The following is a 27821-nucleotide window of genomic DNA, read 5'->3' as shown; positions in this document are numbered from 1 at the left end:
GGGGAAGAGTGGCTGGAAAACTGCCAGGCCGAAAAGGATCTGGGAGTGTTTGTTGACAGCCAGCTGAACATGAGCCAGCAGTGTGCCCAGGTGGCCAAGAAGGCCAACAGCATCCTGGCTTGTATCAGGAATAGTGTGGCCAGCAGGAGCAGGGAAGTGATTGTGCCCCTGTACTTGGCACTGGTAAGGCCACACCTGGAATACTGTGTCCAGTTTTGGGCCCCTCAGTACAAGAAAGACATTGAGGTGCTGGAGCGTGTTCAGAGAAGGGCAACAAGGCTGGTGAAGGGTCTGGAGCACAGGCCTTATGAGGAGTGGCTGAGGGAACTGGGGTTGTTTAGCTTGGAGAAGAGGAGGCTGAGGGGAGACCTTATAGCTCTCTACAACTACGTGAAAGGAGGTTGTAGTGAGGTGGGTGTTGGTCTCTTCTCCCAAGTAGTTAGTGATAGGATGAGAGGAAATGGGCTCAAGCTGCATCAGGGGAGATTTAGATTAGATATTAGGAAAAATTTCTTCACGGAAAGGGTAGTCAAGCATTGGAACAGGCTTCCCAGAGAGGTGGTGGAGTCACCATCCCTGGAAGTGTTCAAAAAACGGGTAGACGTGGCACTTTGGGACATGGTTTAGTGGGCATGGTGGTGTTGGTTTGATGGTTGGACTGATGACCTTAGAGGTCCTTCCTAATCTTAATGATTCCTAGTTTTTACTTTCATTAAAAATAATCTAGCCACCAAGCCAGGAAACATGAAATTGCTACCCTACCCTTAACTGGTTTAGTGGTGGACTTGGTAGTGTTAAGTTAATGGTTGGACTGGATGATCTTAAAAGTCTTTTCCAACCTAAATGATTCTATGATTCTATGATGAATAATCATTAAAAACAAAATAGTGTGGCCTTTCTCTAAGTTGACATCATTTTGCAAGGTATCTTTTTTCCCCTTTTTATAGTCTTGATGTGGCACAGCTTATTTGACAGTCAGGGGCAAGAAACTACTGAAGGCCTAGTTTTTGGGTGTTGAAATTGATCTTACAGTAAGGCTAATGGAAAGAATGCTAAATGTTCTTGCAGTGGATGAGTACTTCTGGAGACTTGCTGCTTTTCAGTTCTGCTAGGTTAAATTTGGAAACATCAGTTAAACCATAAGTCTTGATTAAGGGAAAGTTTTGAAGATCTGGTACTTTGGCACAAACACACTTTAATAATATTTCTACAAAAGTCCTTAATTCACCTACTTTCTCTTCAAGAAAGCTGACTGAGATAAGGTCTTATTGCTCAAAAACGATTATGCCCTGCATAGCTTTGTTGATGTTCATTTGAAAGGAATGTTTTTAAATTCAGTCAATGAAGACTGCGTCAGTTAGGACACTGATGGGATTAAGCGAACAGAGAGGAGCATGGATAGCACAACTTCTCTGGGAGACAAAGAGCAGCTTAGTACTGCTGATGTGTTTTTTCCACCTCCCAGAAGTTGCTTGAGATCAATAGCTGTGGACAAAAGTTCAACAAGAGGCCAACAATTTGCTGTGCCTCAGTGGAGAAACCCAGGCCCACTCAATCTGATTGCATTACAAGTGGCTTTCTACAAGATAAGCTCAGTCTATTATGGACTCTGTTTCCAGTAGCTGTATTATGATCTGTGGGAATGGGGCCTGTTATTTATGTGCTGCATCCAGAATATGCAGAAGCTAAATTTAGCATTGTCCATTTGAACTCCTGGGTTTCGGTTGGTTTTGTTTTTACTGGCAAGGGAGAAAAACATATAGGGTTAAAAATACATACTTTAAAAATAGTATTGTGTTTGTAGAATCAGAGTTTATTTTATAAACACAAATTAGTAGAACTTCTTGAAAATGTTATATATAATCCCCAATGGCAAAATTTAGAATACTTTATGTAGCAAAAATAAATTGTATGCTTGTAGTAAATGCTTTACATTTTATGAATGCTTTGAAGAAAGAGTTGTTTCTTGAGGATCATTTGAACTTTTTGTATGTTTTATTACAATCTTAGAGACTCTGTGCAGCATGCTATTCTTGAGGGGAAATAAATGGGGGTGGGAAGGACACATTGCCTCTTTTTGCACTGTACTGCTGTCCAATGGCACTTGAGAAAAGTGTACCCTGATAATAAGGTCACTGAATAGTTGGAAGCGGTATGAATTTATCTAGTGTAAGGAAACTGATGGACGGGTAAGATTCTTTCTGCCATTAAGGCACACTTTTAAAAGTCTCATACTCTTCTGGCAGCCTGAAGGATAGATTGAAGAGCTAATACAAGGAGAATGAATAGAAATTGCTTCAGACTGCCATTTCACATTTAAGCAAAATCTATGTTATACCAACTGCTTCTCGTGATAAGTTCATAGTTTTTCTTTTAAAAAACACATGGAGTACAACAGAACATATTACATACAAGCCTGCTATTCTCTGTCAAAACCTGCTTCCTTCAGCCAGAGAAAACCAAACAGGAATTGGAAAAGATATCCCAGGTTCTAAAAATTCTCTTGTTGCATCAATGTCTACACTGGGACAATCTGCCAGTAAACAGGTAACAACAGCATGTGCTGATCTAGATGCTGTATTTGATCTCTCTTGTTAAAAATGTGGTCCTCAAGAGAAATTCTGTCAGCAGATGGGTGGATACTCCTGTGCCTCCCATACCTTCACCTAGCTCATTGTAGAGTAGAAACACTTGGAGAATTCAGTGTGCTCAAATCCAAGGAGTCATAGTTCCTTTTCTTGTTATGATCTTATCCCGTATCATCTGGGTCTTCCCACCAGTCCCATGGTCCTCTAAGGTTGCTCTTTGCTCTCTTCTATCAAAGGTAGATCCTGTACAGCCAGCAGCGTTACCACCTCTTTAGAAAAAACATGCATGCTTTCTACAGCATTTCAGCTACTACACCACTATGTGTTACCTTGAAAAATGAGAAACTTGAAGGCAATGAAAACACGCAATTGTTTCAGAATGTATCAGACACTTGCCAACTAGTTCTGCACCCTGTGAACTGGTGCTTCCAAATTTCTGAAAAACAGCTTGGCTCTATTATGATATAGATACAACAATTAACTGTGTGTGCACAAAATTTCCAGGCAGAGATCTTGCCTCATTTGAGGCTCTCAGCATGGAAACAATAAAATATGAGAGCTTCTTTGAAAGTATAAAGGAAACGTGCAGCTCCCTACTGATATGTGTCAGTACACAAATAGTTTACAACAAGGATGGTAGTTATGCAGATGGGGATACTGAATCTTACAGAAAGGTGATTCTAATCAATGCAGAAAACAAGAGATGACACTATCCGTGGTATCTTGGGATATGTTAACACATCATTCCCTAATGCTGTTTGTGTACACAAAGTATCTTTGGGAGTACCAGTGAATCACTGGGAGATTTCTCTGATACTAATATGTTTTTATGGGAAATGTCTGCTGCTCCCAAATTCTGGAATATGCCACTGTTTAAAAAAAATTGCAAATGTTAAGTGGAAAGAATAAAGTGGGAAAGAAAAAGTTGAAAGCAAGCTGTTCCTTCAACAGCTAGACAGAAGTTACAAAAGCCTTTCATTTGGTGTCCTTGGCTGACGGAGACTTAAAAGAATGCTGTAGAGTGCCAGGCATCCATCGTATATTGTGATCCAGCTCTAGTAGAGTCAAAAGTAGAGTCAAAAATGGGTAATTATTGTAATTGTTTGCTGTAGTTGGCTCAAGTATATATGGTAAATGATCTGCAAAAGCCCGTTTTAAATTAGGGCTCTGAGGTAGGGTATTATTAGAACTATGTTAGAACATTTTAACAAAAACTGAACACACTAACATTCAAAGCTTATAAAAAGTAGTCATAATTAAATTTTCTATTTTAAAGTTGAGTGTGAGCTTTCTGCTTAACCTTTTACTATATCTGAACTTCAGTGCTGTTTTCTAAGTGGAGGAGATAGTGATATGACTGTTGTCTTGGCTTGAGTGGCTGGCTTTGCTGCTTTGAAATACACTGAGCTGCCTAGGAATTATGAACATTTCCACAGATGTGGAGGTTTTATGGGTATTTTTGCAGCATTTGTGTTTGCTGCCTGAAAAATGACATATTACCCTGTTGCACTTCTCATTACATCTCTATTTTCTCCAGGAAGCATTTCTTTTGATCCTGCCTCCTTTGCTATGCCAGAATTATGACCTATACATGAATTTTCCTTTTGTTTTCCTCAAAGTGAATTTATGATGATCAAGGAATTTGGTTTTGCTTAAATCTTTTGCAGAAAATATTACCTGTAGGAAACAGTAGTAAAAAATGTTCAGCCATTTTACATGAAATTGCCAACAACAGCAGTAGCAGTGTCTGATTATATGACCCACATTTTCTCCATTAACAAGAGGCGGCCTTCCCCTTGCCAAATAATCTGTTTTACTATGCACATGTATATAGATCTATTAATTTGTGATAGGCTTACACTTTGAAAAATTGTCAGATTTTGTTGGTATCCGTGGAACAACTGCAGATGTTTTTCAAACACCCTAGGAAAAAGATGTCACAATACTTTAATTCCAGCTTCTGTTGTCTTCTATGGAAGCACACATTTACAAGGAAGGCTATGGGACTCGTGTGTCTAGCATAGTGTTAGTGCAATGTGACAGCACTGCTTGCCTTCTCACTGCAGTGCTGTAGCAGGGAAATGACATGCTGAGAGGAAATGCAAATGATTCTAAAGACAGATCTACACAAATAACTTCTACTGACATTAAAATGCTAGTTGCTCTAAGAATCGTAAGGGTGCATGGCTCTTACTGATGCTCTTGCATTAGCTTCTCAAAGAACTGCAGTCCTAAAACACATGTGCAATCACACTGGGGTGCCAGAAAAACTTTGGATAACTGTAAAGGCATGAGTGCTAGTATCTGCAAGCAAAGTTTCCAGGATCAAGAATTTTTATAGGTATAACTAGTTAAAGTGTGAGGAACAGACAGAAACACTCCCATTGTCAAGTAATATCCATTTTAGCTAAACAAATAATTTTAAAAGGAAATAAAATATTTTAATTTAAAAATAAAATAAGGAATGGAAAAATTATTGCTAAGACAATGTGCAAGTACAGGAATAGTAATAACTTGGCTTGCACCTCTAAGACACATCTTGACTGATGTTCAAAAAAAAACCCCTGTGATTTTCAGTTATCACTAGGGGGCACTCCTCTCCTAAATACATTACGAAAAAGGCACAAACAGTACATTCCTATCAATAGGTTTTCTCAGTGAGATGTTAAGAACGTGCACATGGGTCTATTTAAAGAGTTTTCTATGTTTCTAGAAGTAAATGCTAAAAGGTAAGGATATATTGGTAATTAAACTTTGTCACATTCCTTGAATTTGTGAATCTTTGGCTAAATTAAATTTAAAATTGAGTTTAGATATGTTGGTTTCTGTTTTAAAAAGATGACTGTGTCTTGAGGAACTGGGATGTTTAATGTATTCTCCTTGATTTGTGTCAGTTCATGAAGATTATTAAATATCTTATTGCTGCTTAGAACTCAAAGATACTCTCATAAAACTCTCATGTTCTTAATCTTCATTGTCGGTTTGTAATTGTTAACATTAGTTATTACTTCCCCACTCATTATCCATATACTTTTGAAGAAATTCATAATTTAACACTCTTTGACTTAAAGGAATGAAAGATAAAAGCTTTCTAAATGTTCAGTGTATGTAAATTCTTAACTGTCTTCAGACCTTTAACCCAAGTGTGTATTTGATTCCCTGTGAGTACATTGGCACTGTTTACAGGACAAAACAACTTCATTTGCAGCTGCATAAAGCAGTTTGTAAGTGAGTAGATCTGAATAGGATCAGAGAAATGGAGAAATGAAAAAGAAGGGAAAGATCTGCCATTCAAAAAAGAAAAAAGGGAGTAGTGGCACTATAAAACATGAAACAATATTATAAATCCAACCTCACAAATTTCAGTATCTACTTTTCAGTTTAGTTTGCTATAACCTCTTAAAAAAACCTCACTCCAAAATATAATAAAGGATTAGAACAACGGGCATTTTAATCAATATGTACACATGCTTTTTCAGATTGGGAATAACACAGTGAACATTTTATAGAAAGGACAGTTATATTTTAAATACCAAGTTTATTATTACAAGAAAAGCATTAATTATATGCTCTATAACTGGCTGTCTTTTTATATTCTCTGTGTAAATGGCCTAGGATCAGGGATAATCAGATTCAAACATAATTTCAAGTCTTTAGTGATTAGTGCAGACTTCTGGCATACATAACATGACCTGGTATATATCTATTGATGCAGTCTATTCATTTTACGTTCTATGTGGAAGATATAATTTGCTTCTGTTGTTCTAATTCTATGCACCATTTTCAGAACAATTTCTGAGAGGAGGCATCAAGATGAAAATTTCAGACGCACAAGTTCTATGGCGCTGTCTAAAAACGTCTGTGCTGTGTCCATCAAAATATTACCTATCACCATAGCTTCCATTTTGGTCTGAGAACTAACATCTGTTCAAAAACTGTGGAGCTAATTTTCACTGTACTGAAATAGTTACAGGTTGATGCCAAAAATCAGAAAGCTCCATGTCATTCAGTCACTGCTGGTTTTCAAGCTTCTCTTGATGCGTGATTCCCTCCCTCTTCCAGGAGCAATTCAGGTGAAAATGTAATTGTTTATTGTGAGTCTCTCTTGAAAAGAAAGGATTGAGTTATCCCAGCATTATTACTCTGATATGTGGTCAGCAATGTACGACGTTATTGAGTGATGAGGAACGGGGATGTTTCTCATCCTTGATTAAAAGGATGTCTTCTATCATGTGGCTAAAACTGTTCATATTCTGCAACTCTGAATCTCTGAGAGAGACCCTGTTATTAGGAACAGGTGATTCTTTGATAGGGTTCTGATAAACACGAGGTTGGATGCTATGCAGTATTTTGGAAAAACTGGGACATTGATTTCTTAGAATTTGTCTGGATTTGTATATTTTAATGAATGCAATGTAATCCCTTCTTCAAAGGTGTTGATAGTTTGGGGTTTGGATTCTCAAAGATGCTGGCAATTATTAACTCCTATGTTCTTAACTCTCTCTGTTGCTATTGAGTGCATGAATCGGAGTGGCATGTGAAAATTAAATTCCTATAGAGAGTCCAGAGCTGTGCATGCGCAACCAAGTAAAAAATCCTGGAAGGACTAGCCTTCTTTCTCTCTTATATTTCAGCGATAACTTATTTTTGGTATTTAGAAAGACTATGCTGGGTGTAAGAGCCTTCCCTGAAACACAAGCAGCCTCCTTGAGATGCATGCTGGAGCTTGGAAGAGGCACTCTAGGTTATTGATTTTAATCCATGATATAGGGAAGCTATGTGACCTGCACACTGAAGGTAAAAGGAAGTCTGAGATCCTTGGTGTTTATATTGATGACATGAAGTAGAGGGGGGTGGAGGGGAACCCCACAAAAAAAAAAAAAAAGCATAGTAGTGAGAGATCAGCATTACTTCCTTTTGTACTCTCATGGATTGGTATAATAATGATGGGTGTGATGCATGTTAATATAATAAAAGGATAAATTATAATAATTTATTATGGTGACATAGATATAGAAAAATCATGACCTTTAAAATCTTTTTAAAAAATTGGGAAGTACTATGTTGTATATTAACATACTATTATTTTATTCTAATAAATTAGGAAACTATTGGGCACTTACTGTTTTAAGCTAATAAAATACCCCAAAAAGGACTCTTTAGACAGCTACTAATGTGAAGAGAGAGAAAGGGAAGAAGGAAGTTTCATCAACTGGCTCAATGAATTTCTGCATTTCTGTTGAGCTCTTACAGAAGTCTCTGAAGGAACTGAAGTCTACTGGTGGGGTTTCATCTGCTGAATCTAGACTGCAGCTCAGTGGGTTACCATCAAACTTGATGCTAGCATCTTCACTGCTGATTGTAGAGGCACCATACCACACCAAAATATGCTGTAGAAAAACATGTGATCCCCATTCCATACCAGAAAACTTCAGTAGAAATTATAAACCTGTGACCTCACCAATCTGGTCAAATCTAGCTGGATTAAAGTCTGGTTAAATTACAGACTTTTAAAGGTCTATGCTCATCAGTGTGTGTGTAGGGGCAAACAACATGTTGAGCGATGTCTTCTTTTTCTGTGCCCCAAATTTTCCATCCATGGGTATGGGCTTTTTTAAAAGTAGCATTTATTTTTAGGGACTTTGAACACTGAAGCAGGACTGAAGTAATAGAATTTATTAGTGAAATTATTTTTTGCATATGGACTTGTACAAACGTTAGAACTATAGTCACTCATTTACACACCAACATCTTTAAACCACCTTTTTAAAACACACGTCTAACAAAAATTTATTCCAAACCTGTATATGCACAGCTATTTGGTATAGTATGAGCCTATGTTAGGAAGAAATGGTTTGCTAAGATTGTGGAAAAACTGCCATCTTGGGGGGATTTAGATTTAAGATTGGATTTATAGTAATTCTCCCAGTGGTATCTTGTGCCCTTTGAGCCAGATCATCCTAAAGGAAAATCATCATTATGTAAAGGGCATACAAGTTTCCAACAGATTTATGAACTGCTTTCCAGACTCCTCACTATGTGTAAAAAAACCCCTTTCATTCCTTTCACATGTTCTTTCATGTCAAATTCCATGACATGGAAAGTCAATGTCCTAAAACTTTCTGTGAAATCCAAACTTTAAAAAACGCTTTTTCTTTTAATTTCAGTGTTTTTATTGACCTGAATTAAAATGTTAATTTTAACTTAATTTAATCTGAATATTCAAAATTTCAGTCAGTCAATTGCATCTACTGGTATCTCTAAACTACTTCTTTATTGTCCTAAACACTTTAGGTTTCTATTCTCTCCTATGGTCTACCTAAGAAGCCAGATGGTTAGAAATTTCCAGGTCATTGACCAGGCTCTGTAGCTAAACTGCATCATCTACAACTCATCGTGGCCTGCTTTGAAGTTTAGACACACATCTGGCCCACAGAGACTAGGACTCTGAAGAACTTAGTCTTTGAAATACAGCAACTACAAATTGCAGCCAATTAATTCTGACCAACCTGGAAACTTAACGTTCAGTTGCTTTTTGACAAAAAGAAATCTTCCAGTTTGGTTGAATAAAGTGATTGTTATTTTGCTATGTGAAAATCCTCACTGTGTAAGCAGAATTAGCATCCCACAGGAAAAATTATTTTGCAGAAACACATTTTAACTGTTTAACTGGATTATCTGTTAACTGGAGTACCATGGAACTGGAGTTCCTTTCCTCAGTTCCCTAAGTATATTTTCTGTTTGGTTTTTTTGTTTGTTTCGTTGTTTTTTTGTTTTGGGTTTTTTTTTTTTTTTTTTTTTTTTTTGGAACCTTGTTTCTGGTTTTTGATGTATTAAAGGTGTTGGAAAAAAGATAGTAACAAGAATGTTCATATAGCAAAATATTTAGTTCCTAGATGTTCTGATCAAGACAAGCTGCCAATTGTGAAACCCTGCTGCCAATTCAAAATGAGCAAATGACCAGCTCAGTATAGAGAGATTTGGCTGGACATTGCAATATGTATAAATTTGTACCAATCTACCCCCAATAGCTTCATCAGCCCCAGGAATGTGGAAGACCAAATGTACTCTATGACCATGTTGTTTGTGTTGTGTTCTTGTTGCACATCAATTTTCCAATTCTGAAATAGACCACATATGTGATTAGTTATTAAGTTAAAAATACAGCTAAAGCAGTCAACTGAAGAAAGTGAGAGGACGAGGGAGAGAAGATGATGATGGAAAGGAGTAAGTAAAAGAGAAACTAGGTGACAGAAAGATGAGAAAGCTATGTGTGGTTTTAATAAATGAAACTTTTGTAAACAGGGCCTGTGAAGCAATGTGTCATTGAAAGGTTTTGTCCTACAGCAAATTTCATATTTTCATATTTCAAATTGAACAGAAATGTGCAGAGCCTCTTCTGAGTTATATCCTAAAAATCCTGCCTTATTTTTTGCAAGATTTACAATGAATTTAATTTACTTTTAAATTATCAAGAAAGTTTAATAATTACAGCACAAGTTTATATAAAAAAGGAGTTTCAAAGACCTAGACTGCATATCAAGGTTATTTGTAAAGAAATTGTACATAATTGTGTAGCTTCCTCTTGCCTCTAAATGATTTGGTAACAAGGTAAGACATACAGCATGTGTAATAGTGCCTACAGACCCAAAACAAATTAATGTAATGGGCACAAATGTGTACTCTTGTCAAATTACATATTTGATTAGAAATGGACTTGGCTCCAACAGAAAATGTGGCTTTGAAGAAGAAAAATATGCCAGTAAAGTAAAACCATGTAATTCTGAAATGTCTTATGTAGGTATAGAAACAGAACCATAGATGTAGTTTGTGATCTGACTGTAGAAGCGAGTAAGATTCTTCCTTCTCCTGTTGTAATACAGATTCCTTTAATGCTTACGCTTCACTCCAAACCTAACATGATAACTAAACAAAGTTGTCATGTGCTTTTTAATTATGGTTGTATCAATATATCTTCATACTGACACTCCCCAAATCCCAGTGAATTTCATAGCAAAACTCTCTTGAACATGTACAGTCCTCCAGATTTACATCAAGGTAAAGAGTTATTTTAGGTGGATGATGCATGGTGGGTTCAACCAAATGCCAAAAATTGCATCACTGTGGCTACCTAATTCCATAGGTTAATCAATCAGCCTACAGTTAGTCAACAAAATATTGCAGGTCAACCTGTCATCACTATAAGATAACAGGATATGTGGGGGAAGGCCTTTGTCCGGTTGCTGATGGAAGAAAAGGGCAAGATGGTTCTTATGTTTGATCAGCTTAGCTTTTGCTTTTGTGACGACTTTTTAAAGTTATGCTATCTGAATTTGGAAGGATTTCCATCTTTCAGAAACATGAGATTAGGCCAAATTAGTAACTATTAGTACCTTGTAGCTACCCATCTTTGCTCTCCAAAAACATATGCCTAGTTTCTTTTATTTCTCACATAAAACATTTTCATAAATAATAACTTTTTTCATAAATGACACTTTATTATGAACATTTTTAGGCATTATTAGAATTCTTTAGATTTTGTGAAATCTTCTGTAACAGTCTTGATAATATGTCAATGACTACATTAGAAGTGTGTCATAATGTGAATATATTCAGAAGATATAGCTTGATAGATAGCTGTGTCCAACATACAATAACCAAGTATGTTGTATTGTATCCAGTGCTTTGGATATCATGCATAAAACATTTTACAGGAAAGCATTCATTTCTCAATAAATGAGATTTCAAAAAATCCTAAAATAAGAACTGATATAAAGCAGGACATTTCTGTATTTGATAAATTTGACTAAAAATTGGTTTTATTATTTGAGTAAACTTTGCCATTTTGGTTAGTATTTTGGTAAAATAGAAAAAACTAAACTCAGTTTTGCACAAAAAAAGCAAGCAGAGTCATGTAGAATGTTGAAAAAATGAAAAATGTCTTAATGTTAGAATTTTTTTTGTTATAAAATCATTTTCTTGCTTGCCACATTAAGTATAGGGTAGAGCTATTGTTAAGAGAGACATTCAAGAATCTTAAGAACCCTGTCTCTTCAAAATAAGATGTAAAAGCAGACAATGTCTTGTGGTCAGGGAGAGTAAAAATTATAAAGGAGATTAATTAGCATGCCAAAAGAACTTTAATAAGATGAGGAGGCTACAATGGGGCTGAAAATCTCCAGCTGTGCAGAACTATCAGGAAGGAGGAAAAAACGGTAAATGCAGAATCAAAAAGGACCCCTACCTGTTTAATCAACAGCAATGATTAGAATAATTCATGGATTTTTCAAACTGTATGATGAAGAGACATTTCTTAAGAGATACTGGTGATCTCCATAGTAAGGAAAAAAACAGGAGGGCTTGTTTCAGAGAGAAAATTGAAAAAAAAGTTTTCTGCAGATATGTAGCATGCATTTTTTTCATGTTATTTTCATTCTTATTCAAAAGAATGAAGACCTAACCTGCATAGTTAACTCTCTGGGTTGGGATTTGTAAAAAAACCAGTTTCATTACATACTTCATCCTTCAGCTTTGTCTGCACTAGAAACACTTGCTCAGGTAAGTTATACAAGTGGATTTGCAAAACGATTCTTAGAGCTTATTTCAGACCCCAAAATCCATAGTGAAATAAGGTCACCTAGCAACAATATACTTTTCACATTGTAGTTTCATCCATAGTACCTTTTGTTGAGCATAACTTCAGATTGTATCTCTGTATTTCTGACCAATAAATGTGGGCTAACAGGAAACTTTCAGTGGGTAGAAGTAGCAGAAGTAGCTAATTCTCTTTGTCTATCCTTATTTCTCACTTTTGCCTGAGGATGAAAAACATGTGTGGAAGACCTTCTCCAGTCATATACTTTGGAAAACAGAAACTATAGGGGGTATGAATTAGAGAACTGCTGACCTACAACTTGTAGGAAACTTAATTATTATAGAAAATTGTGAAGTAAACAGTTTTTCTCCTTTTGGGACCTGAAGGAACAAAATCACACAACTGAATGAAAACTTCATATAGCTTGTAATATGTACACTCTTAATGACAAAGTTCACTAAAGCCAAAAATATGATTTTTCCAAAGCATGTATTGAATGATAAGTAACAGAATAGAATCAGGGGAATACAGTAGTGGGTTGAGTCCACTCTGCTGATAGGGGAACCTGAACTCACAGATGTTCTTATTAATAAGAAAGAAATTTAGAGAAGTCAAAGCTCACAAAGGGTATCTATGTCCTACCCAACTTCTGAGTTGCTTCTATTGAGATTTTATGGTGTAAGATGGTTAAAACAAGTTACCATCCAACACACAGAGCTCTACTGGCTGCCCAACAATTTTTGGTGCTTAAACAGAGTCAATTCTGAAAATCCAACCTCAGCTATGGAAGCTGAGTACTTCTGTATAAGGCACGTCTGGATAAACAAAATAGCTAGAGATGCCTAAACTAGGAAGGTTTTGGTTTTTTTTTCAAGGAGATTGTGAATAACACATGAAGGTTTTAACAGGCATTGCTTTAACATGACTTCAGTTAAAGGGTCCATATATCTTACGAAGTTATGCCTGTTTTGTTCACAGAATATCTACTGCATAAAATGTTTGTTTTGAAGGGGTGTGTCTGGGACTAGGGCACAGGGAGATATTTGCCTTTTTCTGGAAGCTGTGATATGAGTCAGAAGAAATTCCTGGGTAGGAAAAGATTTTGATTTTTTATGGAACTACTGAGAACAGTCAGATGAAAAGACTTTTCAGTTTACAATGAATAAACTGCATCTAAAAGATCTGACAGGCAGACATAGAAGATTGTCCTTGGTATCAAGATGCTGCATACTATTGTGTTCTAAATTTTAACATATAGTTTAAATTGTTCACTGGATATGAAGAGAGTTTTGAGTTTTTGAACATCAGGAAATAAAAAAATTCATTGCACGCTTTCCTAGAGATATAACCTTAAATTTGACAATGACAACAACTGAAAATATTCAGTAGTCAAAGTGAAAAATGAAGATTTCACATCTATACAGGGTATTTTTCTTGAATAAACTAGGTCAAACATGAGCTGCTAAGGTTGGTGTGGAAGGTAAAGTTCTGCACCTTGTATTATATGAAAAGCCTCATCCTTCTGTGTTTAAAAGGTTTGGAGAAAGATGAACCCAAACCCCATGAAATTCTCCTATTTTTGAAGGCCTGAGTTCCAGGATTTATCTATGTGAACTCCTGTTGCACCTGCTGTGGTAGCTGGGGCTGTATAGAATGGCAGAAATATTATATGAGATGTCAGGCAGAGATGTCACACCAGGAAGATGTTCTCTTTTTCAGTTCTAAGCTTGTGAGGACTTTGCTCAGGCCTGTCTTGAGATGGTCTCATGCCCCCGATCTTGGACAAGCCCATTCATCAGTGCCTTATTCTGGAGGGTATATAAGCTGTCAATAAGCACAGATGGATGTGTGGTTAATGCTGATCACGTGAGCTCCTGTGCTCTCTGGATCTTTGTTTGTGGTTTTTGGCTTTTTGACAGTAGTTGTGTCAGCAGAGACACACAGATATTTAGCAATCTAATCCTATTCATGAAGAATGAAAACTATGAGCACCTTGCAGCATTTACCCCACAGGAAAAAAAAATAAGGATTAAATTGTAATAATAGCAGAAGAATAGAGAAAGTCACAGAAGACAAAATATATTAAATCTTGAGGTCTGCAGTGGCCTGAAGTAGATGTCAAGGAAGATTGAGAGATGAATATTTTGAAGCAGTTCAAGACACAAGTACCAAAAGGGGAAGCTGAGATGCAGCAAGCAAAAAGACATCAAGGTTAATGAGAAATCACTATGAACATAGTATGTATTAGTATAAAGAGGGTAAAAGAAAGGGAAGTGCCCCGTTGTGGAGGAAGAATGTACTAAGCAGAAAAATGGAAGAAACACTCATTTAAAACCTATGTACCAAACATCAATGGCATGTAGGTGGTTAGCTCACCTATCACAGCAATGACAAGAAAAAAGAAAGGGCTGAGATAAGACTTTGTCTGTAACAACTTTAACAACTCAATTTTGTAATTTTTGTAAAAATGTGATTATTTTAATTATCTTACGAACTCTGCCCCTGAATACTTACAAAATTATTTGAAAGGATCTCAGAACTGTTAGTAGTTGCTTTTGAGAAACTGTAGAGAACAAGTGGGGTACCAGATGACTGTAGAAAAGTAAATTAAAAGTTTTTTTTCCAAAAAAGGGACCTTCAAAAGAGTGGGTTCAAAAAGGGTCAGAAAGGGAAACTCCTGTTGTCCTACTCTCAATTTCTAGAAAATACAGGGATAGGTAATTCAGTACACTATTCCTAAGCATCTGAAAGATACCAGAAAGATGCATAGCAGTCAGCATGTATTTGACACAACAAATCATATCAATCCAAAATAATTCCTGTTTATGAAGTAATCCTTATGCTAGTGGGAAGGCATAAACAAGGTATTCTAGTGTTCTAGGCACTGACGATAAAAAAACAGGTAGCCTGCTTTGAAAGACTCAACTGGATAGTAGAGAAAGTGATCAGAAGTCTCAAAACTGTGGTGTAAGATTAAAACAATAGGGTAAAAAATATGGGAATAAACATATCACAGGGAGGAAATATGAAATGGGGATACAATAGTTTACAATATAGAAGGTACTACTGAACAGAGGAAGACAGTAATTTTTCTTCATGTTTTTGGTGAATAGGATTCACCATTAGAAGTTATAAACCTAAATTGCAACAAGAAAAACTTGTTTCGGGTATTGGAAACCTCTTCTGAAGTTAGACTAGTAAAAGTCACTGACATAGATTAGTGTGGACTTTCCATCACTGACAGAGACTGCACAGATGGTGACTCTGTGGTCTAAAAATAGACTTAGATCGACATCTGCCAGGAGTGACAAGGTGTGGCTGGTTTTGCTCGTGGGCAATGGGATAACTAGATGTTCTCTTGGGATTCCCTTCAGCAGAATTTTAAAAAATTATTTTAACTGCAAGGGCTGTATTATTATATTTGAATAAACTTAACTCCATGCTTTAGTGCCTTAAATGAACACATTCTCATTTGCAGGAAGTGGGTAAAGCACTTTTGAGACACAGTGTTCAGGGCATAAATTTATTCGTATTTCCTAGTAATTTCTCAGCACATCCCCTCTGTTTCATCATGAACCTATACATACAAACTTTTCTTCCAATGTATCTCTTGGCACACCTATTACATAATTTCAACATCCTTTCATATGACATGCAGATGTGTACACCAAATACATATTTACATGTATACTACCTACCTCTTTTTTCATCTCTCCATCCTTTTCTTTATGCAACATCCATATTATTTATGACAATCTTGTAACCTTCTACAAGTATATTACCAGCTACACCATCTTCTTTGCTATCCCCCTGTAGGCTCCATCAGCTAGTTAGAGGCAAAGCAACCTGAATAGTTATGATTTTACACTAGTTAAGTCTTAATGTTTGAAAAATGTATGTTACTGAAAACTTGGAAAATACATCATATTTTGAAATTAAGAAGACAGACAAATTTTTATTAGTAACAGCAGTATTTCTTAACTGGGCAATGATGAAAAGAGCTATCAGTCAGAGTTTCTAAACTTGCAGTTTAAAATTATGTACTTGTTACCATTAGTACTATTCTCTTATCACTACTGCAGTACTGGATTCCCTGTCACATCTTAAAGATGCTTTTGTTAGGCACATCAGTATGTAAAAATACAGATATATTTTCTGTGAGAAATGTACTTACATTTAAAATAAAGGAAAGAATAATTCTCAAGATACATAAATTTAATCTTTGAAGAGCAGTGAAATTATTGAGGGAAAAAAGAAAACTTAGTTTTGTATCTTCAAAATGCCATTTCAATCAAGTATCATTTTTTGTGTGCTTGAATAAATGTTATTACCAACTTGTGTAAAGTCCTTGATCAGAATGAGGCTCTTAAACCAATTATGTGGAGATCAGAGTGCTTAAAATTATGAGGAATACATTTAGAATTATTAAAGGCTTCAAATAGCTTGGTTCAGGCAAAATTACATATAATTGATCATTTAGAATGTGTTGTCAGTAGAAACTGCAGTCATAGGGTGTGGAAGATCACTTTTTAGACAAATCACAGTGAAACTTTTGTAAAACTCAAACCATACCAGAGCTCCCTTTTCTAAGGATTTTTACTGAATGCAAATCCCAGCCACTTTATTCCTCTTCTGTAAGTATGGAAAAATGCACCATAAGTTGAAGTACTGAATAATATATTTGGTTGAAAATGTGAAAGACAGATGAAACAAAACATGTTACCTTGATTGCTAGGTAAGTGAAACCACAAACTGGGGGATTGGGATGGTTTTAAAAAAAGTTAAAATAAGCGATTCTTAAAAAAAAAAAAAACAAACCATTAGCTTTATAGAGAAATTTCTTCTTTGCCAAAGGGCAAAGTGATTTGTAGGAAATTAACATTAAGACTGACAAACACAAACTGGATTGTCAAAAGAATGATTGTATAAGGGACTGACTCTATAACCTGCCCTGAGAATAACATGACTGTGTTATTGATTCTTATTTAGCCTCTGTGCAGTCCCTCTATCCCTTTGCTTTGAATTTTATGATTCATTTATTACAGAATATCATATCATTCTGGATAGGTAGCATTTTCAGAGTCAGGCACATAAATCCTAATCTGGCAATCATTCTCTATACCCGTCAGACTTGTGACAAGATTCTCATTGATTTTAGTGATACAGGTTTAGGAACAAAATGACATGTATTATGCAGTGTATGATGCAAGTTAGCAGATTTAATTCATGCTTTACTATCTGTCTGTAGTTACAGTTTATGACCAACCTCAAAACTTGCTAAAAGCAGTCACAATCTCATATTCACTTCTCTTTTTGCATGAAGTGGCATTTTTCTGCTTATCAGATTTGAGAATCTCTTGATGGCCTTGGCCCTAGTTTCAAGTCTGAAAGTAACTCTCAATTTTTACCATGGAAAATACTTTCAGATACTACACTAGGAGTGTTGTGTTCTCTTAACATACTTCTTAGCAACCTTGTGGCGGGTTAGCCTTGGCTAACAGCCAAACTTCCACCCGGCTGCTCGTAGCCCCTTGACCAGTAGGACAAGTGGACAAAATAGGAAGAACAGGAATGAGAAAGCTCATGGGTTAAGATAAAAGCAGGGACATTGCTTACCAATTACTGTTGCAGACAAAACAGACTTGACTTGGAGAAGATTAACTTATTGCCAATTAAAATAAAAAAATGTAATTGCTAATTTGGGTAGCGGGAAACAAGAAGACACATCTTAAACCAACACCTTTTCTCTCCCCTTTCCCAGGCTCAGTTTCATTCCAGCCTCCTCTCCCTGACCAACACAGGAGGAATTGGGGGGGTACAGTGAGTATGTAATGGTTTCTCTTCACTGCTCCCTCCTTCTCACGCTTTTCCTCTGCTCTGGCATGGCTTCTCCACGGGCTGCAGTCCTTCAGGAAAATGAACTCTGGTGTGGGCTCGCCACAGTTCCTTTGCTCTGGCATGGGTCTTCCGTGGGCTGCAGTGCTCTGCCATGGAGCATCTCCACCTGCTCCTCCTCTCCCTCTGACCATGGCGTTCCCTCCTATTTCTTACTCTTTTTGTTCCCACCTCCTCTCTCCACGCAGCATTTTCCACCCTTTCTTAGCTATGCTTTCACAGAGGCACCGCTCGCTTTGCTGATGGGCTCAGCTGTGGCCCGCAGTGCCTCCACTGCAGAGCTGGCAGGAACCAGCTGTCCCCAACATGTGGCAGCCCCGTACCTCTTCCTACACAGGCCACCCCTGCAGTCCCTGTCCCCCTCCCGCTACCAAAACCTTGCGAGATACAGCCCATACAAACTGAAAAAGCAGTGTGTTACTCAAGCCTAGGGAATAAAGTTAACGTTACAAAATTGGATGAATTAGGTCAACAGGATGGCAGATGGAATTCAAAACTGAATATGGAGTCAGCTATGCTGGAAAGGTAATTGAACTATTTATGGACCTTGCTCATTTCTAAACGAAATTTAACTAATTCGGGAAAGAAACCGGATGTCACGGAAGGCTTTGAGTTAACATACAGCGGCAGTTTAAAAAACAAAAAGCCAGAAAGAGGAGGAAGAGTGCGTGATTCTTACCAAAGGCAGTAACATAGGCGGCATTACAGTACCAGCATGTACCTAAATCAGCAATCAGAGGCGATCTGAGAGCATGTGCGCCTCCTTTCCCCTGAGGTACAGGAAGTTTTATCTTGAAATTACTGGCAGTCGTTAAAGATCGTAATGAGCCTAAGGATTTTCGCAGACTTAACTCGGGGTACGAGGTGCCAACGCAGCTGGAGAGAAGTTCCAGCGGCTTCCACCCCCACCTGGAGGTGCCGGCGGCACAGCGCGGCTCCTGCGGCGCCACGAGGGGCGCGGCGAAGGCGGCCCGTGCGACCGGCGGGTCCCGGAGGCGCTGCCGGCGGCGGCAGGCGGGCAGAGGCCGAGCCTCGGCGCTGCCCCGCGGCGCTCACCTCGGCACCGGCCGCCGCGCAGGGGACGGGCCCCTGCAGACCGTTACCCCGCAGACCGTTACACGGCCGCGGCGACGCCGGCGGCGCGCGGAGCCGCACGGGGGCGGGGTGGGGCGGGGCGAGGGGCCGGGCGGAGCGCGCGGCGCGGCGCCGGGCGCGGGGCGGCCGGCTGCAGACGGCGGCGCGTGCGGGGAGGGAGCGGGCCGCCTTTCCGGCCGCGGCGAGGAGCGCGGCTGCGGGGCTTGCGGCAAGGTGACGGGCTGGGCAGCCTCCCCCGCCTCCCTTTCCCGAGCCCTCCGCCTTGGGCGCCCTTTCCTGTTGCCCCTTCCGCACCCCTTGCCCCCTTCGGGTGGGCGAGGGGGCCTGCTGCGGGCGGTTGTCCCGGCCCCCCGCCGGCTGCCCCCGGCTGGGGTTCGGCTCTGGCGTGGGTAACCTCCCCCCCCTCGTGTCTCCTCTCGCCCAGATGCTCAAGGTAGCAGCCTTCGTGTGCGTGTGTGCAGCAGCCTGGTGCAGCCCGGCGCTGGCGGCGGCGGCGGCCGGGGGCAGACCGGACAGTGGCAATTTTCTGGACGATAAACAATGGCTCACGACCATCTCCCAGTACGACAAGGAGGTCGGGCAGTGGAACAAATTCCGAGACGTAAGTTCGACCCCTTCCACCCGGCAGCCGCGCCCGGCCCGCTGCCCCGGCAGCCCCGCGGCTGGCGGACTGGTTCCGCTCGCTGAGGGCATCCCTTGGGCGGCCAGGGCTGGGGTGCAGCCTCAACTTCCCCCCTCCCCTTCTCCCTAAATTTTAATTTCTATTTTCACTCCTGGTGGCGCCTCGGCAGGAGGAGGGAGGTCCCCCCGGGCAGCTCCCGGTGCGCTGCCGCCGCTGAGCGGCGAGGACCGCCCGCCGTGCCCCGGGCCGTGCTGGGCACCCCGCCCCGCACCTCCAGGGCCCGGCGGGCCGAGCCGCGGGAGTCGCTTCCCGCCCTGCGGGTCGCCGGCCCTTAGAAGGTGGCGGCGGTGGAGCGGGAGTTGCGCGTGCCCTTCCTCCTCCTCCTCGTTTCCCGCCCCGCAGCGGGAGCGGCGGCTGCGGTGGGGGGCGCGCGCAGCGGCCGTTGGGCGCCGCTCCCCGCCGAAGCGGGGCCGAGGCCGGCCCGAGGCGGAGGCGGCTACGGGGGGCGGGGGGGGAGGCCCGTCGCTCGCCCCGTCGCTCGCCCCGTCGCTCGCCCCGTCGCTCGCCCCGTCGCTCGCCCCGTCGCTCGCCCCGTCGCTCGCCCCGTCGCTCGCCCCGTCGCTCGCCCCGTCGCGGCTCTGCGAGCGGCGCCTGGGGAAGAGCCCCCCGTAGCCGCCTGGAAGGGCGCGGCGGGCGGGACTGCCCAGTCGCACCTTGGCGCTGTCAGAAGTGCGAGAGGGCGGGCTGGGGGAGAAGGGGCTGCGCGCACGGCCGGGGGGGGGGGGGGGCGCTGTGCGGGAGGTGCCGGAGCGCCGGTTGCGGCGGGCAAGTCCGCTAAATGGGGCGGTAAGTTGTACGAATGCCGCGGCCGGAGTGCTTTGCAGGGAGTGCGTGAACGCCAGACCCGGTCTGACCCGAATCTCAAACTGTTACGAAACGCGCTACTGTAAGGTGGCTTTCCTCCTCCAGAGTGCTTCGCTTTTGCGCTTAGTTCGTTCTCTCTTTGTTGCAAGTTGGGTAAAACCTAATCAATTTTCAAAAGTCCTTCGCGTTTCTTGAAATGGAAAACATTTTCCCTGATCTTCCAATATCCTGAGTTCTTTGATGTCGTTTTTTAAAATCTGAATTCCAAGCATGCAAAATAAATTTTCTATTTGGCTTTACTGTATTGCGTACTGGATTTCTTTGATTTGGTGTAAAGCATTGATTTGGTTTGCAACTTCAGAGTCAACAGGTTTCTCATGCTACAGCTTGCTGGTGACTGTGGTTTGCTATAGTGAACTGAAGTAAATGTCTCTGAGGAGTCTTTTATTTTTCTGAGAGCTGTAGTGTACTTGTGATGCATGTATTTTCTAGCTTTATATATATGTTGCATGTGGGATGCAAACTTGGCTGTTTATGTTAAGTAACTAGGAAAGAAGACCTACTGTTCGAGTTGTGGGAGAACTTATTTCCCTAATACTTTATATTTAAACAGCATAATTTTAGTGTTTGCGAACATTTAAATTAGTATTCAGGTATTTTTGTTTGCTTGGAATATGTTCAAAACTTACGTTCATGTGAAAAAAAAACCCTGTTCAGTGTACTGTACTTTAGGAAAAAAAATATGCAGTGCTATATAAATGTTTTAGGATGAAAGGCTGCTGCTAGAAAACTCTAAAATAAGTACATCAGTTATGTTTTATAATTGGGCAAAGTCATTTATGTAAGGGCTACCCTGCAAGGCTGAAGAAGCTAAGTGCTCTCTAATGCCTGTCTCCTGGGTGCACTGACATATACTGTAATATTGGATATTAGCCAGATAATTTATTCTGTGACAAGTAGGTGTCCCCAAGGGTTTTAAGAGTGACTGCTCTGAGGAAGTACTGCATACTGATTCTTCTGAGGTGATTTAGAAATATGCTGGTTTATTTATTTTTACACTGTTTAAGTTTTATACGGCTGGTACTTCAGTAAGGAATATGCTTTTATTTCTTGTGCAGAATGCTTATATCCTACTGATTTGTACTCGATCTGGTATATTTATGGATGGTCCTGATACTTCACAAGGCTCTCCCTTTAAAACATGGATGGTTTTCAGTAATTCATAAGATATAATTGTAAAAAAAATGAAAACTTATGAGTTAATCTACTTGCACAAGAATGCATTAGAAAAATATCTTACTTGTAAGAAGCACTGATCAATTACCATCCTTAAATACAACATGGTGGAGAAGTTTTATTAACATCCTACAGTTTTATATAACTAGTAAGTTTACTTGTATGACTGTAATTTGTCGGTTTTGAAATTGTGATTAGCGATTTAATTAGTGATTCAAATGTTTCCTCCTGTGAAGGAGCAGCACAACTGTATTTGAAACATATGTAGGGGTAACTTTTGCAGAGTTAAAATCCAAATAAAGGTATGCAAGTGTTTGTAATTTAATTCTCTGGACAGAGAGTGGCATATTTTTTGCGGGCTTTAAATACCCTACAGATGTAAGGGTGAGATGGAATTCTGGTGTGAAAAGAAGTATTTAAAGGCTTAACTTAAAGCTTAACTGACAGGACTGATTAATGTGCAAGATAATGACCCTGACTTCTGGCTCATTGGCTCAGTTTCTTAGAGTTTTAGATCACAGTGAGAAAGAACATAGTCATTCAGAAAGGGAACACTTGCAAAACCTAATAAACCAGGATAATGATCTTTTATTTAAAAAAAAAAAACAAAACCCAAACCCAAAAAACCCAAACCTAACTCTCTTAACATCCTCTAAAATGTCAGATTTGTCAGTAAAGGTTATTATTAACATGAAAATATTAGCTAAGATCTTTTCAGTACTTTGTGCAGGCAAAACTGTAACTGACTCTTCAATTCGCTTGAAAGATCTTGATCATTCTGACAAATCTGTTGAAAATAATGAAAAAGGTCTAGGCAAGAACTGTGCCTTAATGTGGAATAGTGGGAAGCTAGGTGCATGTTAGAGGCTGTCTTCTCACATCTTTTGTGCAAAAATTGAGAATGAGCTCTTTCTTAAATAGGAGACTTTCCATCTTAAAGATGGAGGGGAAATGTATTCTTCATATGTCAAATATGAATTCCCCCAACCTGTATGTGTGAGTCAAGTGTTTTGTGTTATATACAGGGATATGTTTAGTTTTTGCCTGTAGTAGCTGGGGAGGAAGAGTTTTTAACCTAATCTCAGTGCTGCTGCAGTCCAGTTGCTGAGTAGCTGCAGCTCTTACGTCTGTCACTAAAATAAGTCTCAGGGTTGATGTGTTTATTAAGGTTCTTCAAGCTGCCTGGTTAGGCTGCTTCAGCAGCCAATGGTATCATGATGCTGGGATGTCCTAGCCTATGTGTACATATCCTTTATTTATTTTGTGCTTGGGAATTGAGGTTCTGTAGTAGATGCTAAGTTAGGGGAATCTTCTTAATTTGTATTTTGTTATATTTATAGTTCTTTGTGCTAATGGTCTTGTCTATGATGGTTCTACCAGATATTTGATAAAAATGTATATATAAACTCCACTTTGTCTGAAATGAAGATTATTCCTTTTAAAAAATGTTGTCGGGTAATGGCATTACATTTATACTCTCCTACTTAGAACATCCTAAATCTTATGTATCAAACCTTCATTACTCATAATGCTGTAAATCTGTGGAGGAAAACAAAATATAGGAATAATTCTTTATTCTCTTTATGACTTGATTCCAAATACTGGTATTATTTTCAATCCTAGAACAAAGCATAATGGCTTTGTCATTTATAATCACTTTGTCTTTTTATGTGGTCTCTACAGACAGTCGGACAAAATTTCACACAACTGTAATTGTCTGTTGTATCGCTATCTATAGTTGCATCATACCACAGTGTTACTATCATCCTACTGTATCAATGCAGTTATCAAAGCTAAAGAAGGTAGATCAAAATTCAAGTAACAGACCTCAAAACCGATCAGCTATGAAGGGGAAGTTTGGACTGGTAGTACTACCTTTTATTCTGCTTTACTATGAAGTGTTCTCATATTAACCATCAAATATATTGCCTTCTAAAACATTCGGCAAGTTTGGGCAGCTCATGCTGGCCTCCCAAATGAGTCTTTTGAAGATATTTAAAGAATATGTTTTTTCAATATTAGTGAAATCTAAATCTCTGTGTTTGGAAAGGAGATGAATCAAATGCTAGGTCTCCATACCAATTCAATAATTGTCAGCATTCATTATTCTTTTGTCTGTTTGGAGGTTTAAAAAGCTTGCTCAAAAACAAGCACCCCCGCCCCCCAACTAAGCTCCCCACCAACTATACACCTGGTGTTTCTTTTACTGTTGTGAGCAGAACATCTCTGTCCAACTGTACATCCACACAGCTGCACCTCCGTACAACTAAGAAAGCCAAAGGCTGTTTTAAAAAGGATTCATCGCAAGTTTTTTGCACTTTGTTGTGTGATCACCATGTAAATATTTGGAAGGTTTTCATGTTTGCAAAGTGGAGTGCTGATAAGGTTATCTGAAGAGACGGACATCTGTTCAACAAGTTTTTTTGCATTGGGCTAGAATCCCTCCTAGTTTATGGAGGATGGTGAATGTACTGTAGAGGAAATCAGTATTTAGGATTGGATAGTGCAGCACTCATCAGTCTTTCTTCACTAATGCTAACTCATTAGCCATGAAAATAGGTCCAGAAGGCTTATTTGTCCTGTACTTTTCATGGTTCAGGGTAAATAAAACATGTCTCTTTCCTTATCAGTGGATATGGCAGGTCTTTTACTACATATGTATGGTTTGATAGAAAGTTATGATTGTGACATCAGGAAAAAATGGAATTGCAGAACAGGAAAGATGAAGTTCTTCATTATGTTGTCCTAGGCCTAAGTTAAAGCAAGAACTTGCTAATAAGTTAAAGTTACTTTTTCAATTAGGGCATTGAATCTGTTTTCCACATGCCAGTTTGTTAATTGAAACTTTTTATTGGCTATTCTAAAGTGGTATCAGTCTTTCTCTTTTTTTCATGACTTATTTTTATTTTTATTTCATGATTTTAGTTTTATTAATATGGTGAAGGAGGAAGAATTTGAAAATCTGGGAGATCTGAAAGAAAGAATAAGTATTGTACCTACGCCTATAATTGCTACCTTTGAAATGAAACTAATAAAGTGTGACTTAACCACTGTTTTTTAAACTGTGAAATAAAGGAAAATGTTGGGAATTTGCATTAATTTTAATTAATTAAGGAAATGTAAGAAGCTATTTAATTGTTCAGCAATTCTAATCTGAACATGGCAAATTATAATGGGAAGGAGTAATGGAAATCTTAAATTTTTATTTCTTCTGTATTGTAGAAAAAGGCTGATTTTTATATGTGCTTTTAGTTTGTTCTTAAGTATGGATTCCTTTTTTCTTTCACCTGATTACTTTTTCCTTTGCTCTGTTTTTGCTGCTTGTTTCTAGTGACAAGCATTTTTTTGTCTGCAAAGGCAGATTCTACTAATCTCAAACTATTGTTAACATTGAACCCTTAACTGTCTCTTGGAAGGCATTAACTTGGAAGCTTTAGGAGTTAAGTAAATGGTAATGTGCTTTTCCTTAGATTGTCCTCATAATCCAAAGTAAAGCTGATAACATTGTTTCATCTTATCTTTATCTCCTTTCTCTGAAGAATAATCTTTATTTTATTTGCTGTAGGTTGTTTAGTGGATATGGATACCCAGTCTTCCCTTGTCTTACCATTAAATCTTATTGGGATTGACTCTAGCCATCTGTGCTTATTATAGTGTAGTATAAATAGCTTTGTAATACACTAATAGATGGTAACAGTAACGGAAACCGCATAGGCTGTCTTGGTTTTACAGTCAGAAAGGAAAGATGTCTGGAGCAAGAAGTATATTACAAGGGGAAGCTGAATGTAGAAAACAATGGAATATGACCGGAATTAGAATATCTATGTTTTTAGACTATCACCATCAATTCTTTTTTTCTGTCTCCTTCATCTCTATTACTTCATAATCATTGAAGCATTTGAAGTAATCAGCTGCAGAAAGGGGAAAGAAGCTTGGCTTAATATGTTTGCAAGTCTTGGCCAGTTTTCAAGTGTAACTCTTTAAATAGGCAGTTAAGTTTGAACAGTCTGTGTCATGCCCGTGTTGTCCTGTGTCATGTTGTTCCCTGCCCCACTGGCCCCCCATATGCTGAATGAAATAAGGAAATCTTTGAACAGTTGGTTGTTATTTGGGTACCTAGCTTTAGAGCAACTCCCAAGTTTTCAAGCGTAAGGAAGCTTTTATTCTAATCAAGGGATTTCTATGCTTTTTGTACCAGTACATGAAAAGTACTTGTTAGTAAAATAGCTTCAGTTTTGCTTTGTGAATATTTTTCTAATACAGTCCTTTTTAAAAGTTGTGACATTGATTTTCACAGTGGTGTTTTTCCTATTGTGAATTTGTCTTAATCTGTCATATTTGAATATATTAGTAATCACAGATGAACAGCTTCTTTTTCTGCATCTGGTGTTAAGTGTCACTTTGACTATGCTCAGTGCTAAAAATCAGCCTTGTTTGCCTTAGAAACAAATATTATGGAGGCAATGGTAGTAAATGCTAATATACTGTATCATATTACAAGTTCTTGTAATTTTCATATTTCTTGAACCTTAATTTCTGAAAGAGAGAAGTTTGTGGCTAGTAGTATCACTGTTCAAAGCTTCACTCAGCATTCTTACCTTATGTGAATGATCTTTATTTATTTGTTATTTTTTTTTTTTAAAGGATTTTTTCACTTTTGCTTTCCCATCTCACGTCTTTTCACACAGTAACAAAAATTACTGTAGGAATTAATGATTTGCCTAAGAAAGGTGGTGCAGTGTAAGGTAACAATGTCAGACAGGACACAAGGAGAGCTGGTATGAAATTCTAACCCATGACAAAGCTTTCCCATTACAACGAGGGTGTGATTTCACTGCTCTGTTACTATCTTCACAAGTGATTGCTTTAAGAGAACAGAATAAGAGAATGGGTTTAAAAGATATAAATCGTCCAAACTCTTTGGTATTTTGCCACTTCCAGAGGGTATTATCTTAACAAGTTGTTACTAAAGACTATCCAGTACTTGGTATTTTCTGCAGAAAATTCTTATGAACTAGTTTTTTATTTTCTCAAGTGATGTGTAATCATTGGCTCAGAGGAGACTGTCAGTTTGCAGCTTGCTCAGCATCTCTCTAAAAAAGTCTGCAAGTCATCAAATAATTTCATGTAGTGACTTACACTGGGGCCTGCATACAGCTGAAAACAAACTCCTTTGACATTTTGGAGCCTGCATTGATGATGAAATTCATTCCAGTTGTTAAATCTGTGTAGCATAGCAATGAGAAGTACAGAACTTACTCTTCAGTATATGCTTTCAAGTATGGAAAATGACCTGTGTTTTAACAGCTATTTATTAAAATAGAGGGAAGTTATTAATATGAAGACTGTGGGATATATATTTAATGATGCATGTATCTTTAAGGATTTGGTGGTGGTTGTGTTGGTGACTGAAACTCTTTTAGCATAAAAACCCAAACAATGATTCTTATAAGCAGAATCAATTGGCTAGTATGTAAAGCAGCAATGCCAGGAATCCATTGTATAAATCATAGAAGTGCCCTTCCAGCCTTTTGCAGAAGAATACATTAACCAGTTTGGTCAGATTTAGGAAGCCCATGTGCAACTCTGGGATCTCTTTGTATTCATAAAGTTTAGGGCCAAAATAGACCATTGTATTTGATAATATGCTTACCTGTATATAGTGTTTCATTAACTTTGTCCTGACAGATTGTATTAAACTCAAAAATTCTAGTTGGGCAAAAGCTTTTCAGGTTTCAGGAGGCTGTATTGTGTGCTACTGGCACAGGTTAAGGTAAAGATTAGATCTCTAAGGGCTGCAATATGAGGGAGTTAATTAGCTGAAATATTCCCCAATGATCTAGGCAGTAAATTTATGCTGTTTTGCAGCAGAATAAGGAAGAATACCATTTAAGTTCATACTAATCTCATCTGAGAGTGTTTCCTT

At 38.8% G+C, this 27821-nt stretch overlaps 1 protein-coding gene across 5 annotated transcripts in view; it reads left to right on the top strand.

The window, feature by feature from the left end:
• SPOCK3 (SPARC (osteonectin), cwcv and kazal like domains proteoglycan 3) overlaps positions 1-27821 on the top strand; it is a 252657-nt gene that overhangs the window by 14564 nt on the left and 210272 nt on the right. For 4 of the 5 annotated variants that reach the window (XM_075709123.1, XM_075709127.1, XM_075709126.1 and 1 more), the window contains one exon: positions 19598-19774. In XM_075709123.1, coding sequence (XP_075565238.1) covers positions 19598-19774 — 177 coding nt within the window. Of the gene's footprint in view, positions 1-19597; positions 19779-27821 lie in introns of those variants that run through there. The other variant, XM_075709124.1, reaches the window with a different exon arrangement.

This window comes from Pelecanus crispus, chromosome 4, assembly GCF_030463565.1.
Source record: "Pelecanus crispus isolate bPelCri1 chromosome 4, bPelCri1.pri, whole genome shotgun sequence".
NCBI lineage: Eukaryota > Metazoa > Chordata > Aves > Pelecaniformes > Pelecanidae > Pelecanus > Pelecanus crispus.
Note: the sequence above shows the minus strand (reverse complement) of the source record. Positions and strands in the feature narration are given on the sequence as shown.